Below are 16,081 nucleotides of genomic sequence, written 5' to 3'. Positions count from 1 at the left end.
GGCCTCCTCTTCACATCTGGCTCAGTGCCTGACATCTGAACCACAGCATCTGCATCACAACGGCCACTCATAGTTATGGGAAATGCCTGAAGCCCGAATCCCGTTCTCAGGCTATATTTGAACTGCATGAGTTTTCTCTCTCCAGCTTTTGGGAAGCGGCACTTGAGTGCGTGTGTGTGTGTGCTGAGGCACTGGGGTTCCCAGCTGGAGTGGTTGGGAAGAAGCGTCTCTCTGAGCCTTCAGATCAGTTTGCAGATGTTGTTAAGGAAATGCATGGTCTCCTACCCTATACATTCTCACCATCCATGGGGGGGGGGGGGAAAGCTTATTTATCATTTTTTGGTCAAGGGCTAGCTGAAATCAGCTGATAAATTTCCCTCGGAAAGAGAGCAATCCCAAACAATGTTTAAGGCATAACAAACGACTCGAGGTCTTCAAAGCAGTGAGGCAAACTTTTTTTTTTTTTAATAACCTTGTTTGGCATGTACATACCCAGTGATTCAGGACAGAGGATGAGGCAGGGAGGAGAAAAGTCACCAATTAACTTGCAAGATTTTGACTTTAAAATGTTTTGGCTTTCTCAGAGCCCAGAACATGAGATTGGCAACAAAACAATAAGATTCTCTTTTTTAAAAATTAAAATTGTTCTACTACCAGGGGTGGGGTGGGGTAAATACCGCAGGCAAGGTCTGATGTTTAGCCCCAAAGAGCTCTGAAACTAGCATCTGTGTATAAAAATTATAATCTCGTGACTTTGAAAACTAGACCTGTGCTATTTTAGGAGGCACCAATTTATTGTTTCTGAAACCTTAGCAATCGTCCCGTTCTTCCCCGCAATTTTACCACCTGTGTTTCCAAGGGAGGCTGGGTGGGATTGGGTGTAGTGAGGAGTACCAGCCCCCACCAACCAACCCCCCACCCGCCCCATTGCAGTCCTAAGTCTTCTTTCCATTTCTAGGCAAATAGTTCTTTTCACACACAGAGTGGGGGAAGTTGAAGAGGGGATCTTTATAAGGCAAGAATTGAACAGGCCCTTGAGAAGGAAATCAATCTGTTCAGCAGCATCTCAAAGGCATCTCTCCTCTGGCAGGAGACTTGGGCTTGGCCACTGGCAGACTGACTAAGCAGCCGCTGCTGCAAAATGTTCTATATACACGTTCGCTCCTGGCAGCACCAGGCATGACATGGCAAATCCCAACAGCACGCGCCGTCTTCCAATGCAGAGTCAGTTTCCGCAACCCGTTTCTGCAACAACCTCCCGGGAAGGCTCCCTGCTCAAGCCACTGATAGGCTCCTTCGCTGGCTCCAACAGCCTATCAGAAGACTCGCCCCGGCTTTCCAGTTTTGCATAGTTGACCAGGCCAATGTGGTCGAGTCTAGGCCAGCTCCTGTGCTTCCTGTCTTTGACTGGCGCCACTAACACTACCCCTGGCTGGCCGAGATCCAGGGACTTGGAGTGACCTGCATTAGGGATCTGAGTGTCCGAGCTGAATCCCCTCTTTGTGCATTCGGGGTTCAGCAGTCTTTCCACCGAGGTGGCTGAGGAAGGCTCAACATTATCCATATCAATAACCACATGGCTGCCTCTGAGCTCGCCTCTCCGGGGAGCCGTGGCATTGCACCCGGGGAGGAGGGTCCACGAGAGCCTCAACACCTCGTCTTTCTCCTCTGGCAAGCGGAGGCAATTGCCTTCCAAGTCCCGGATGGCTGCTCGAGAAACTCGCTGGCTTTCAAGGAGACAGTTGTTGAGTTTAATGAGAGGCAGAGACAGGGCATTGACGGCTGAGATGACTGACTCCGCGCCGTGGGCAAAAGGGAGGCCGCGGTTATCTGGCATGGCGTTGCCAGAATCCGAGCGGACGCTCAGGAGGGAAAGGGACGGCGAGACACTCTTGTGGAACTGGGTGGTGGCCTGTAGCCTGTTTGAGTCGTAAGCATTGGGCCACTTGGCGGCTGGGCTGGAGCAAGACTGGAAGCCGCTGGAGGAGAGGTCCACCTCGTAGCAACCTTCCACACAGTCTGCATTCGCCTGGAGGGAGGACAAGGTAGGCCTCCTCTGAAAGTAGCTGCTTGCCTGGCTAGTGTCCTGTGGGAGCCTCAGACTCATGGAGTAGAGCTCTCTCTGCATCAGCAAGCGAGTCTCCATGTCTCTGTTCTCGTACAGCATGGTGTTGGCACAGATGAAGATGAAGAGGCCGATGCCCATGATGACAGGCCCAATGAGCTTCAGCTTCTCGCTGTGAGGTAAGGGGCGAGGGTGGGCCAAGGCCTTCACTTCCTTCTTGATCTCATCGGTGGCGCTGGCGTTGCCCGGCCGGCTGCCTCCTCCGGACCTGGCACGGTGAGGCCAGTAGCCAATGACAGCGATGGTCATGCCCACCAGCACCACTGAGACGCCCACCATCACAAAGGCTCCCGAGGTAGAGCGCATGCGCAGCTGGCCCTTCACGGTCACCTCGGAGGGGGCCTTGCGCCGGAACCTGCGCCGGTGCCATCGGGAAGGGGCGCTGGCGGGTGTTGCGGGTGCGTTCCCTGAAGGGGGCTGGTTCTTCATGGCTCTTGCGGCTTCAGCAGGGCCTCCGGCTGTCACCATCCCCACGTCGTCCACCAGCCATCTTGACAACAAAGAGAGAAGGCGTTAAGGAGAGGGAGGCATGGGAAAGAAGCAGAGGTGACTTGTCCAAACTCTCCCTCCATTGGGAAATAGTAGCAATAATACACTTGCACCCCAGCCTACTTCCTGGCACATAGGAATCTGCCTTCTACCAGTTCAGATGATTGATCTGCCTAGCTCAACATTAGGATGGGGAATGTGCGGCCCTCCAGATGTTGTTGGACTACAACTCCCATCAGCCCCAGCCAGAGTGGTCAATGGTAAGCAGTGATGGAAGTTGTAGTCAAAAACATCTGGAGGGACCTGTCCTTGGTCTACACTGACTGGCAGCAGTTATTATTATTATTTATTGAATTTATATATCGCCCTATACCCAGAGTTCTCAGGGTGGTGCACAGAACAAAATCAAAATATAAAACCACAAAATATATCATCAAAATAAAAAACAACAACCCAATAACCCCTAGGGTCTTTTCCAGTCCTAGGTGGATATGTCAGGGATTGAACTTGCTACCTTCTGGATTCCCAGGTGCTCCACCACTGAGCTATAGAGCATCTTAATGTCAGGGCTGTGGGTTTGAGCCCCACATTGAGTAAAGGTTTCCTGCATTGCAGGGGGTTGGACTAGATGATCCTCATGGTCCCTTCCAACTCTATCATCCTATGGCACTTCCCTTTCCTTTGGCAAAGTTTATCCTAATTTCCCCAAACACGGTGTCCTCAAGGTGCCCTGTCCCTAAAGTACAATCCTCCCCCAATATACCCAGGTCATGGTTTGAAGGCATGTGATGCTGCCACCTTCTTGAAGCTAAGCAAGTCCTGAAATGCTCACTGCCTGGAGGGAAAACCACAGCGGAACACAAAGCATAAACCACCTTTATTTCTATGACTAAAGAAACATGGGATATAATATACACATCTCTGCATATCATGCATAATATATAAATAACAGTGCAATAAGTGTTATAGACTCCATTTTAAAAGGTACTTTTTTATGTTGCTGCATCCCCCGAGAAGAGATTTACAAACTGAAACTTCTCTAGGCTTATGTTTTAAACATAAAGGCAAGTTCTCTGCAGAATCTTTGCATATAAGGCCATCCGCCCCCCAGCCCCCCCCATCAATTTACCCAATCCACCAAACAGAGAAAAGAGGTGCTGCAATGCCAGCAGAATGAAATAGCAAAAGAGCTCAGGCAAGTGAGCCAAGCTGCGTTTTACAGGAGAGAAGTGAGGGGAGTCACTGGCCAAACTAACCTATGAGGAATGTCCTTCCCAAATGCAACAACCAACCAGACTGTACCAGCAAAACTCAACAGGTGGCGTATATCTATGCCATTCGATGATCATAGTTAAGAGGAACTACAGTGTGTTGGGACTTAAGCAACACAGCAAGCTGCAGTTGGTCTAAATCAGAAACGAAACCTTCTAGACCTCCTTGCACCTGATCTATACCGGAGAAGATATAGGTGTGGGTGGGTGTGTAAACTCAGGGTTTACCTAGACTCATTCACGTAACACTAATTATGCTGCTGCTGCTGCTGCTGCTTGCGTGAGTGTTGGGAGGACCGCTCCCTCTCCTGCCAACTCCATCCGGCCTAGGGGGCGGGGCCTGCACTCACTGCCACAGCATAAGAGGCCTGAGAGAGGCCTCCGGGACACAACTGCTGCTGCTGCTGCTTGCGTGAGTGTTGGGAGGACCGCTCCCTCTCCTGCCAACTCCATCCGGCCTAGGGGGCGGGGCCTGCACTCACTGCCACAGCATAAGAGGCCTGAGAGAGGCCTCCGGGACACAACTGCTGCTGCTGCTGCTTGCGTGAGTGTTGGGAGGACCGCTCCCTCTCCTGCCAACTCCATCTGGCCTAGGGGGCGGGGCCTGCACTCACTGCCACAGCATAAGAGGCCTGAGAGAGGCCTCCGGGACACGACTGCTGCTGCTGCTGCTGCTGCTGCTGCTGCTGCTTGCGTGAGTGTTGGGAGGACCGCTCCCTCTCCTGCCAACTCCATCCGGCCTAGGGGGCGGGGCCTGCACTCACTGCCACAGCATAAGAGGCCTGAGAGAGGCTTCCGGGACACAACTGCTGCTGCTGCTGCTTGCGTGAGTGTTGGGAGGACCGCTCCCTCTCCTGCCAACTCCATCCGGCCTAGGGGGCGGGGCCTGCACTCACTGCCACAGCATAAGAGGCCTGAGAGAGGCCTCCGGGACACGGCTGCTGCTGCTGCTGCTGCTTGCGTGAGTGTTGGGAGGACCGCTCCCTCTCCTGCCAACTCCATCCGGCCTAGGGGGCGGGGCCTGCACTCACTGCCACAGCATAAGAGGCCTGAGCAGCTACCGGCAGCAATGGACAAAATGGTTTTAAATGTTTTAATCACTTTTAATTTGCAGCACTTTAAATGGTGGTTGTTGTTTTTTATAATATTATATTATTTCATTATTTTATTTTTGCTTGGGGTGGGATAAGCACTGAGTCAGCATTATTGTTCCTTGTTTTGCTTTGTTTTGTTTTGTTTTGTTCTGTTTTGTTTTTTTATTATTATTATTCTGTTAAATTATTATATAGTTTGTATTTTGCCTTTTAAGGGGGAGGGTCATGGCTGCCTGGGAGTGGGCCTCAGCCAATAGATTGGGTGGGGCAGGTTCCACAGGGGGAGATGTATTGGGACACCCGATCTCAGTGATCACGGGCAGGAGGAGGAGTTATGCTAAGACCAGACCATGTCATTACCGAGGAGGCAGGTTTAGTCGTTGTTTGAGGACTATCCCTGCCTCCAGGTCTGGTCCTGACCGGAAGGATACAGTAATCAGCAAGGGAAACCCACATGACCTGAAAGTGTTGCTGTGCAATGCCAGGTCAATGATGAATAAAACCACTGCCATCCACGACCTGATTGTGGATGGAGGATTTGACCTGGCATGTGTGACAGAGACCTGGTTGGATGAGGCAGATGGGCCTGTCCTTGCCGCTGCTTGCCCACCAGGTTTCTCTTACGCACAGCAACCCAGGTCATGTGGGCGGGGAGGGGGGGTTGCAGCGATTTTTAGGAAGTCATTAGTCTGCACCAGGCGTCCTATTGGGAAGACCCAGTTTTCTGAGTGCATGTTCTGGAAGTTGGGCAATAGGGGCAGTACAGGATTCCTACTGGTGTACCGACCTCCCCGCTGCACCAAGGATTCCCTGCCCGAGCTGCTTCAGGTCGTGGCGGATATACTCCTGGAGACACCTAGCTTGGTTGTCCTGGGGGATTTTAACATCCATGCCGACACGACCTTACAAGGGGCAGCTCGGGACTTCGTGGAAAGCATGGCCTCCATGGGGCTGTCCCTGAATAAGTCTGGCCCAACTCATAGCCACGGACATGCCTTAGACTTGGTGTTTACCTCTACGGATGTTGGTGATCTGACATTAACTAAAAGCGAAACAAAAGAAGTGCCATGGTCAGATCACTTCCTGGTGCAACTGGACTTCTCCGCAGCCCTTCCCCTCCGCAGGGAGGTGGGACCGATTCGGATGGTCCGCCCCCGCCACTTAATGGATCCAATTGGCTTCCAGAGAGTGGTAGGGGATGCTTTATCCCAAGTTGATGGCCTTTCAGCTGATTCCCTGGTGGCACGCTGGAATGCGGAGTTAACCAGGGCTATTGACTGTCTGGCTCCGAAGCGCCCTCTCCGATTGCATGGAGCCCGGACAGCCCCGTGGTTCTCCCCGGAGCTGAGGGTGATGAAACAATCGTTGAGACGGCTAGAGCGCCGGTGGCGGAAAACTCATTCTGAATCAGACCGGACACGGGTTAGAGCTCAACGTCGAGCCTACCAAGTGGCAATGGCGACGGCGAAGAGGGCCTTCTTCGCCGCCTCCATTGCATCTGCAGAAAACAGCAGCAGGAGACTTTTTCAGGTGGTTCGCAGTTTATCGGAACCACCTGTACCACCGGGGCCTGGTAGGGACCCCAAGATCTCCTGCAATGCTTTTGCAAAGTTTTTTGCAGATAAAATCGCTCAGATTCAGAAGGAAGTAGACTCCACAGTGGGAGCAGAGCCAGGGCGGGAGAGTGCTAGAGTTCTGTCTGGTCCTGTTATATGGGATCAATTCCAATCTGTTACCGCCGAGGATGTGGACAGGCTGCTTGGACGAGTGAAACCGACCACCTGTCTTCTTGATCCTTGCCCATCCTGGCTGATAAAAGCGAGCCGGGAAGGGCTGGGCGATGGGCTTTGCGGGGTGGTGAATGCTTCCCTCTGTGAGGGAGCCTTCCCAGACCCGCTGAAAGAGGCGGTCATTAAACCGCTTCTTAAAAAAACATCTTTAGACCCGGCCAATTTGGCCAACTATCGCCCAGTCTCAAATCTTCCATTCTTGGGCAAGGTGATTGAGCGGGTGGTTGCTGAACAACTCCAAGCACGCCTGGAGGAAACGGACCATTTGGATCCCTTCCAATCGGGATTCAGGCCTCACCATGGGACTGAAACTGCCTTGGTCGCGCTGGTCGATGATCTCCGGCGGGCTAGGGACAAAGGTGAGAGCTGTTTCCTAGTTTTGCTGGATCTCTCAGCGGCCTTTGACACCATCGACCATAACATCCTTCTGGACCGTCTAGAGGGGCTGGGAGCTGGGGGCACTGTTATACAGTGGTTCCGCTCCTTCCTCCTGGGCCGTGTTCAGAAAGTGGTGGTGGGGGATGAGTGTTCAGACCCTTGGGCCCTCACTTGTGGGGTACCTCAGGGTTCCGTCCTCTCCCCCATGCTTTTTAACATCTATATGAAGCCGCTGGGAGAGATCATCAGGGGGTTTGGACTGGGTGTTCATCAGTATGCAGATGACATCCAGCTCTACCTCTCCTTTAAATCAGAACCAGTGAAGGCGGTGAGGGTCCTGTGTGAGTGCCTGGAGGCGGTTGGAGGTTGGATGGCGGCTAACAGATTGAGGTTGAATCCTGACAAGACAGAAGTACTGTTTTTGGGGGACAGGAGGCGGGCAGGTGTGGAGGATTCCCTGGTCCTGAATGGGGTAACTGTGCCCCTGAAGGACCAGGTGCGCAGCCTGGGAGTCATTTTGGACTCACAGCTGTCCATGGAGGCGCAGGTTAACTCTGTGTCCAGGGCAGCTGTCTACCAGCTCCACCTGGTACGCAGGCTAAGACCCTACCTTCCCGCGGACTGTCTCGCCAGAGTGGTGCATGCTCTGGTTATCTCACGCTTGGACTACTGCAACGCGCTCTACGTGGGGCTACCTTTGAAGGTGACCCGGAAACTGCAATTAATCCAGAATGCGGCAGCTAGACTGGTGACTGGGAGTGGCCGCCGGGACCACATAACACCGGTTCTGAGAGATCTGCACTGGCTCCCAGTACGTTTCCGAGCACGATTCAAAGTGTTGGTGCTGACCTTTAAAGCCCTAAACGGCCTCGGTCCTGTATACCTGAAGGAGCATCTCCACCCCCATCGTTCAGCCCGGACACTGAGATCCAGCGCCGAGGGCCTTCTGGCGGTTCCCTCATTGCGAGAAGTGAGGCTACAGGGAACCAGGCAGAGGGCCTTCTCGGTAGTGGCGCCCGACCTGTGGAACGCCCTCCCATCAGATGTCAAAGAGATAAAGAATTATCTGACATTCAGAAGACATCTTAAGGCAGCCCTGTTCAGGGAAGTTTTTAATATGTAACGCTGTATTGTTTTTAACACTGATTGGGAGCCGCCCAGAGTGGCTGGGGAGACTCAGCCAGATGGGCGGGGTATAAATAATAAATTATTATTATTATTATTATAATTATTACAACTGAACCAACACATTCTAATTAATAAATTTCAAGAGTGGGTCCTATTTTACTTGTTTGGGACTCAAAGTGGATCTCAGATCAGAAGCCATCGGGGCACCACTTTGTTCTATTCAAGAGGCATAAGGAGTACCAGCAAATCCAACAGAAAACTCCTCCTTTCCATGTTCTTCATTTGAAGGTATTATGAGTCTCCCAGGAAGGAATTAAGTGTTTGAACTTTAGAATGGAAAATGTGTTTTTGTCCCAAACTGTCAACCTACAACAATTTCTAGGAAGGAGATTTTTTATTTATATATATAGAGAAAAGATGTTGGGGAGAGGCAAGATAACATTTCAAACTCAGCTAATCCTTTGGCAACATGAATTTAAGCCCTTCCTCTTGACGGAGCAACCCCCTGTGGCTAACCTTTGTCTCTTCCAGGTGCCAGCCAGCAGAAAAAAAATCCACCATAACAGGCGTTTCTAAGCTTGCCTTCAAATTTTCCAGAGATTATTCCCCGCTGCCTGCCCCACTTCAGCCTGCAGTGGTTTGAAATGTGCTTGTCCCGTCAGCCTGCTGCTGAGAATAACTCACTTTAATTACCATCTGAGATGTGACCTACCTTAAACCGTTACAGTAAGCTGCTTAATCTCCTGCTGACAAGGTAGGTGGTACCAGCCCTTCCAAACTTTTTCTTTTTGCAAAACCCATGAGGCGCCGTTGCAAATTACCATCACATGTTGTTGGGTCAAGTAGGGACAGCCTCTTCCTTGAAAGATTTCACCGTCAAGGGGTCCTCGGCGTCAGGGTCCAAGCATCGCCATGAGGGGGGCTCAGATTCAGCCAACTCACAGGCCACCCCCATTGGTGTAGGCTGCTCTCAGTGCCTGCTTCTATACTGCCCTGCCTCTTCTCAGACTCCTCTCATAGTTTTCTCCTGTTCCAAATGCACGCAGGAGGATGCAATCGCAAAATCTGCCAGGGCCCTTTCAGGCTGCGGCCACCAACTGTGGGCGCCGGTCACAAAATGGCTGCTGCGGTGTTTATGGCCCAACGCAAAATGGATGCCATGGCAGGGCACAGCAGAATGCAACATGGCTGCCGTGCCCAAAATAACTGCCACATGTAAAATAGTGGGGGGTGGGGAGCAGGACCACAAAATGGATGCAGGTATGCCCCCCCTCCGTTAACAGAAAAGGCAACTATATCAGCCACCACTGCACTAACTCACAGAAAGAAACCCTTTGCCCCGGGTATTGTGGAAGAGTTCATGGTCTTCTAGCGTTCCCATTCATTTCAATGGAGCTTGAGCAGGGGAGCTTGCCACAGGGCACTATCCAAGCCACTGAAATAAACAAGCCAATGAAAGCACACGGGCTCTGGTACAATTTCTGTTTGTTTCAGGAGGACTTGCCATTGGGATTACGCCTCGTGGCAATAAACTGTTGTACAGCTATTAACCATCACACACTCAGCTGGTCCTCTTTTGCGAAGAACAGCCTTGAATGCTTGACTTTAAGTTTCCCTGCAAACTCTGGTCAAAGTCTACCTTGATTTCTGACTTTCCTGGTCAGCAATGAGTCAGGCCTCACCATTTCCCCTCTAGGGCTGGGCGATAGATCAATATATTGTCCCAAACTGGTTTGAAGTCCATATAGTCTTATTGGTTTCATAATTTTTGACCTGGCAATATATTGTGAATCATGATGTTTGTGTGTGCTATGCAAAAATCACAATGTGGGGAAAACCCAAAGCCAGCCAATGCCTCTACATAAAAAAGGTAAAGGGCCCCTGACCGTTAAGTCCAGTCACGAACTACTCTGGGATTGCGGCGCTCATCTTGCTTTACTGACCGAGGGAGCCGACATTTGTCTGCAGACAGTTTTTCTGGGTCATGTGGTCAGCATGACTAAGCCGCTTCTGGGAAACCAGAGCAGCGCACGGAAACGCCGTTTACCTTCCTGCCGGAGCAGTACCTATTTATCTACTTGCACTTTGTGCTTTCGAATTGCTAGGTTGGCAGGAGCTGGGACGAGCAATGGGAGCTCACCCTGTCGTGGGGATTTGAACCGCCAACCTTCTGATCGGCAAGCCCTAGGCTCTGTGGTTTAGACCACAGCGCCACCAGCGTCCCTAAATATTTCAGACATCGTGCTATATTGGTAATATATCACGATATTTAGCTGGTGACATATCACAATGCTGAAAACCAGATATTGCCCAACCCTATTCCCCTTGTAGACCATTGAATTTGTGTTTACACTATTCCACTACGGAGAGGAGCAACCACTTTGGACAGCCGTAGTGCCGAACTGTGGGAAACAGGAGGGCAAATCCAAGTACTCTGATTTCCACTTAAGGTTCTCCTTTAATGTTATGACGTCTAAATACATGGAAAGGGCTGAGACCAGGTCCCTAGGCACACAAACCAAAGGTTGAGAGGTCAAGATCAAGGAAGGATATAGTTAGCTAACTCTGGTGCAAAAAATAAAATGCACAGACTTTCAATTTGGCCCCATGCTAAAAGGCAGTGTTCACATGTCATCTGAAAGCAACCTCGATTCGTCTGCCATCAGCCAAAGTTGAATTTAAAAAGCTGAGGAAAAAGGGAACACAAAGCAGAGCTAGGAAAGGCTGTTCTTTGTATGGAGTTCAAGAGCATGGCTTTATTATTAGAATTCCCAAGAAAGGTTGCGTAAGATATATATGTCTAGGACTCTTTGACATTGTCGCTCAAGTTAACTGATTAATTCTATACTTTACAGCAAGGCACATTCGACTTAGCTAAATATAAAGTCAGCAAAGGAGGTTGCTTTCAATGACCATTTGTGATCCAGTTCCATAATCTACCCACCTCCTATTAAAAAGTACTCTTCCACTCGCCCCTGCCCCAACCACCTCATTTCAATTTTGGGGAGGTGGGGGTGGCGCTAAGGCTTGTGACAGCTCAAGGGAAGAGAAATGCTCCAGAAATTTATGTGTTATTAGCATCATAGAACATTATGACAGCTCAGTGCCTTGGCTGGGACTCTGAGAGTTTAAGCTTTCAGGTTTTGTAAGATAGCATTTTTCATTTTTTTTTTTAATAAAATGGAATTATTTCCCTAATTCAATGTATCAGAGTTTTGATAGCTGAGCTACACTGGCGTACCATTGGGGTGGGGGAGAACCTTCAGATTTATATACAAAACTGGAGAGGATCTAGGAGCGTTTGGAACTTGCAACAATTTCACCCAAGCAGGAGTTTAATAGCTATTTAGATTCCTCAACAGCAGGGCTGGGGAAGTTCAGGCACTCCAGATGTTGATGGCCATGCTAGCTGGGGCTGATGGGAATGGAAGCCCAAAACATCTGGAGGGCCACAGGTTTCCCAGTCCTGCTCTATATAGCAAGATGAAGGGAACTGGATTGGGCTGGTGGACCTGATCCCTGGACAGATCAGCTGACTTTTGATGCTTGCATAAATCCATCTGTGGCTCTTTGTTGCAGAGGTCAAGACAAAGGAAGGTGACTATTAATCTAACTCCAGTGCACTTCTCAACACAGATAAACGCACCAACCTAAAACCTTCAAAACCATTCTACCTAATGTTTTGCAATCCTGGAAATAAGTGAGCAAAGTTCTGAGCCCAGGGGTGCACTGTTTCTGAGTGGGCTTCAAGAAAAATGCAAAGTTCTGAAGCACTTGTAAGATGGTTTGCAAGAATCTCTCTCGCTTGCTCGCCAGTAAGTGTTTGTGTGTGTGTGTCCCCTAGTTCTCCATGCTGCTTTTAACAAGTCTGGAAAGGTAGACAAGAAGCTTTCTCTCTGCTTTGTTGCGTCTCTTATCTCCCGGGACTGATTACACTGAGGCTGCTATCCTATGGCTGCTCAGCCAAATGGTTGGAATTGAACACAGGAATTGCTAAGGGGATAGGCCTGCTTAAACAGTGCTTCTCTCCTAGGAAGCTCCTAGGAGCCAAATGCTCCCGTGGGAATCCCTCCTCCCCTAGATGACATTGGCCTGTGGAAACGAGCCTACCTACATCCATCCTAGATCAATAGCAGAAGGGGTTAGATTTGATATGGAATGAAAGGAAGACATAAGGGGAATAAGCACATCCCATATTTACAGTCTGGTGGGTCAGAGGAGGAGACAGACTTGATATGTAGTTTAGCCTGGAAAAGAGGAGACTGAGAGGAGATACAGCAGCCATCTTCAAACAGATCAAGAGCTGTCACATGAAAAAAGGGAATATGCTTATTTTCTCCTGCTCTGGATGGTAGGACTTGAACCAATGGATTCAAGTTACAAGAAAGGAGATTCCAACTAAACACCAAGAAGAACTTTCTGACAGTAAGAGCTGTTCAAAAGTGGAACGCTCTCCCTTGGGAGGTTGTGGACTCTTCTTCCTTGGAGGTTTTTAAGCAGAGGTTGGATGGCCATCTGTCATGGATGCTTTAGCTGAGATTCCTGCACTGCAGGCGGTTGGGTTGGATGACCCTCTGGGTCCCTTCCAACTCTACAAATCTAGGCTTCTATAGCAGAACTCGAAAGGTCTTCAAAGCCTGCTGGTGTAAATTTCAAGGATACAGGATAGCTCAATCTATCCATATGCTTTAGGGCAGGGATGGGGAGCCTGGTTCTCCTTCCAGTTGTTTCTGGGCTCCAACTCCCATCATCCCTGACCATTGACCATGGAGACTGAGGGTGATGGGAGCCTGACAACATCTGGCAGGCCACAGGTTTCCCATATCTGGCCAAGAGACTGTCCAAAATCAGCATTAGGGCATTCCCACCCCACCCCCGAGAAGTTTCTCAACCTAATTAGTTCTAATTTGACTTTTCCTTGTGCTCTATGATGTGGTTACCATCATGCAGGCCCTACAAGTTCAGAAGGCTGGTTGTGTTGTACCAGCTATGGAGTCTCCAGTCTGGACCACAATAATCCTACTCAATTGAAAAGGACAGCGGCCAGAATTTTTTTTTTTTAAAAATCAAACGTTGCAGTCAAATGGAATCATGTTGCGCACATGGGATGCCATTGGCAACGTGGTACTTAGCTAATGATACCAATAATAAAAACAGAAAATATTATTCGCATATCAAGCAACAGCACTTTTCTATATGTAAATACTGCTGTTTGCAGCATTTCCTTTACATTTTTTTTCTATCACATTTTAAGGAGATTTTATTGATGGTTAATCCACAGACCACACACCACTGGTCATCACTGTCCTCTCTTTATAGACACCTGCTGAAACTTTTTCTGTTTTGGAAGGCCTATCCAGACATATGATTTGGTTCTCTCTGTCCTTAAATTTACATCATATGTTTTCTTGAGTTTTACTGTTTTTAGATGGTTTGCTTTAAATAGGTTTCTGTTTTAGTTTTGGTTGTTTTTTAAGTACTCTGGGCTCCTTTGCGAGGAAGGGCAAGAGATACATTTAATAAACACCACCTAGTATGGAAGGGTCGATACCTGCGTCTGCTTCCTCTCCTCCATCCCATCTTCCCCCCCTATCCTTTCCCCCTTTTGTGATGCGTCTAACATCTATTAAATGGGAAGGTCTTATTTTGAGCTACAAATGGCTTTGAGTGCATTGGCAGAAAGGCAAATATATAAATGTAGCTACGGAAAGCAGCATAATGTATGCCTAATGATGTAGGTAATGAACACAGGACATCCCGGGCAAAATGGTAACTGTGCTGGCCGACGCTCCGTTGAGATTCAACAGGGTTTTTAGTTGGAGTTTTTAAGTGCAATTTCTCTGACGTTTGCAGCTTTATAGCGACTACTTGCACCTTTGTTCCAAAGCCTGACTGCATTACTGGGCAATTAGTGCGGTATTCTGCTTTTTAAAAAACATTAACTTTTTACATTTGGAATGGAGATGTTTCCTCCTCCAAGCTGATGGGCATTAATCAGGTATCTAGGAGCACGAAAAATATACAACGCCATTGGGGTTCTCGACAGAGCCTTCGCTCCCTACTAGCCTTGCGTCTGATCATGTGCATTAGCATACTCAGCAGATTCTTCTCAAGAGGGAAGGCTAGCTATTTTTGGAAAACTGAGACCTCTTTGCAACATGACAGCTACGAGGAAACACTTAAGATTTCTCGGAACCGAACCATTCTCGAAACTGCTTCAAGGTACCAGTTATACAGTGGAGACCCTAGAAAGGTTGAGCAAGTGCGCATCTGTGATTCCGACTGCCGAGATACCAACTCAGCAGTCGGAATAAATTATACCAGTCGGAAGAAAAGGGTACATTTCCAGTGATCTTTCCTGGTGAGAAAACAAAAATAAATCTTGGGGTTTGGGAATTTGCCTGCTTGGCACCAGCAGAATGTAAAACAGGCAACATGGAGCAATGCAGCCAGACCCCCACAGAGTCCTTTAAAAATCCAGTCCTTACATGTGTAATTTGGGGAAATGGCTGTAGCTCAGAGCTTGTATGCCGCAAGAGGAGGAGGAGTTTGGACTTGATATCCCGCCTTTCACTCCCCTTAAGACAGCGATTCTCAACTTGTGGGTCACCAGATGTTGTTGGACTACAACTCCTATCATCCCTGAACTCTGGCCTTGCTAGCTAGCGGTGATGGGAGTTGTAGTTCAACAACATCTGGGGACTCACAGGTTGAGAAAGGCTGCCTTAAGGAGTCTCAAAGCAGCTAACAATCTCCTTTCCCTTCCTCCCCCACAACAAACACTCTGTGAGGTGAGTGAGGCTGAGAGACTTCAGAGAAGTGTGACTAGCCCAAGGTCACCCAGCAGCTGCATGTGGAGGAGCAGGGAAGCGAACCTGGTTCACCAGATTACGAGTTCACCACTCTTAACCACTACACCACGCAAGTTCCATCCTTGGTAGCTCAGACTGAACCTCTGAAGAGCTGTTGCCAGTCAGGGTAGACAGTACTGAAGTGGAGGGGCAAATGCATATGACTCAATATAAGGCAGCTTCCCATCAACTCCTGCTAACAAGCTCATCCGTCAGGGATGATGGCAGCTGGAGTGCAACAACACCTGGAAGATGGCAGATTCCTCACCTCTGCTCTAAAAGTAAAAAAAAAGGTAAAGGACCCCTAGACAGTTAAGTCCAGTCAAAGGTGACTATGGGGTTGTGGCGCTCATCTCGCTTTCAGGCCGAGGGAGCCGGTGTATGTCCACAGACAGCTTTCCGGGTCAAGTGGCCTGAATACATAACATGACTAAACCACTTTTGGCACAACAGAACACCATGACAGAAACCAGAACGCACAGAAACACCGTTTACCTTCCCGCCAGAGCTGTACCTATTTATCCACACTTGCACTGGCGTGCTTTCGAACTGCTAGGTTGGCAGGAGCTGGGACAGAGCAATGGGAGCTCACCCTGTTGCAGGGATTTGAACCGCTGACCTTCTGATCGGCATGCCCAAGAGGCTCAGTGGTTTAGACCACAGTGCCACCTACATCCTCTGCTCTACTGCAGTGGTAGCACGTCATCCAGCATGAAAGCGGCAGAGATGGGTGTCGCCTGATCCAAATCTGGTAGCAAACTCTGCTTCCACTATCTTTGCGTCCGTAACACCCCTCAGCATCATTTGCATCCCCAAAGGAGAGGGGAACGTGCTGGGTGGTTCTACATCAGGGATGGGGATGGGATCGTCAAATCTGATCCCCTACATTGCTGAAACATTAATTCAGAAACAAAGGCATGCCAGAGGACATAGTAAACATTATTTTTCAACTACA

At 49.3% G+C, this 16,081-nt stretch overlaps 1 protein-coding gene across 2 annotated transcripts in view; it reads right to left on the bottom strand.

Moving 5' to 3' along the window:
• Positions 1–442: 442 nt before the first annotated feature.
• Positions 443–16,081, bottom strand: part of TMEM200B (transmembrane protein 200B) — a 35,118-nt gene continuing 19,479 nt past the window's right edge. Inside the window, exons 3-4 of one of the 2 annotated variants that reach the window (XM_079986161.1) lie at positions 8,988–9,302; positions 443–2,615 (exon numbers count right to left, since the gene is read on the bottom strand). In XM_079986161.1, coding sequence (XP_079842287.1) covers positions 1,226–2,593 — 1,368 coding nt within the window. In that variant the 5' untranslated portion in view covers positions 2,594–2,615; positions 8,988–9,302 and the 3' untranslated portion in view covers positions 443–1,225. The remainder of the gene's footprint in view (positions 2,616–8,987; positions 9,303–16,081) is intronic. The other variant, XM_079986160.1, reaches the window with a different exon arrangement.

This window comes from Podarcis cretensis, assembly GCF_951804945.1.
Source record: "Podarcis cretensis genome assembly, chromosome: 8".
Taxonomy (NCBI): Eukaryota; Metazoa; Chordata; class Lepidosauria; order Squamata; family Lacertidae; genus Podarcis; species Podarcis cretensis.
The sequence above is the reverse complement of the archived record's forward strand: the minus strand, read 5'-3'. Positions and strand labels throughout refer to the sequence as shown.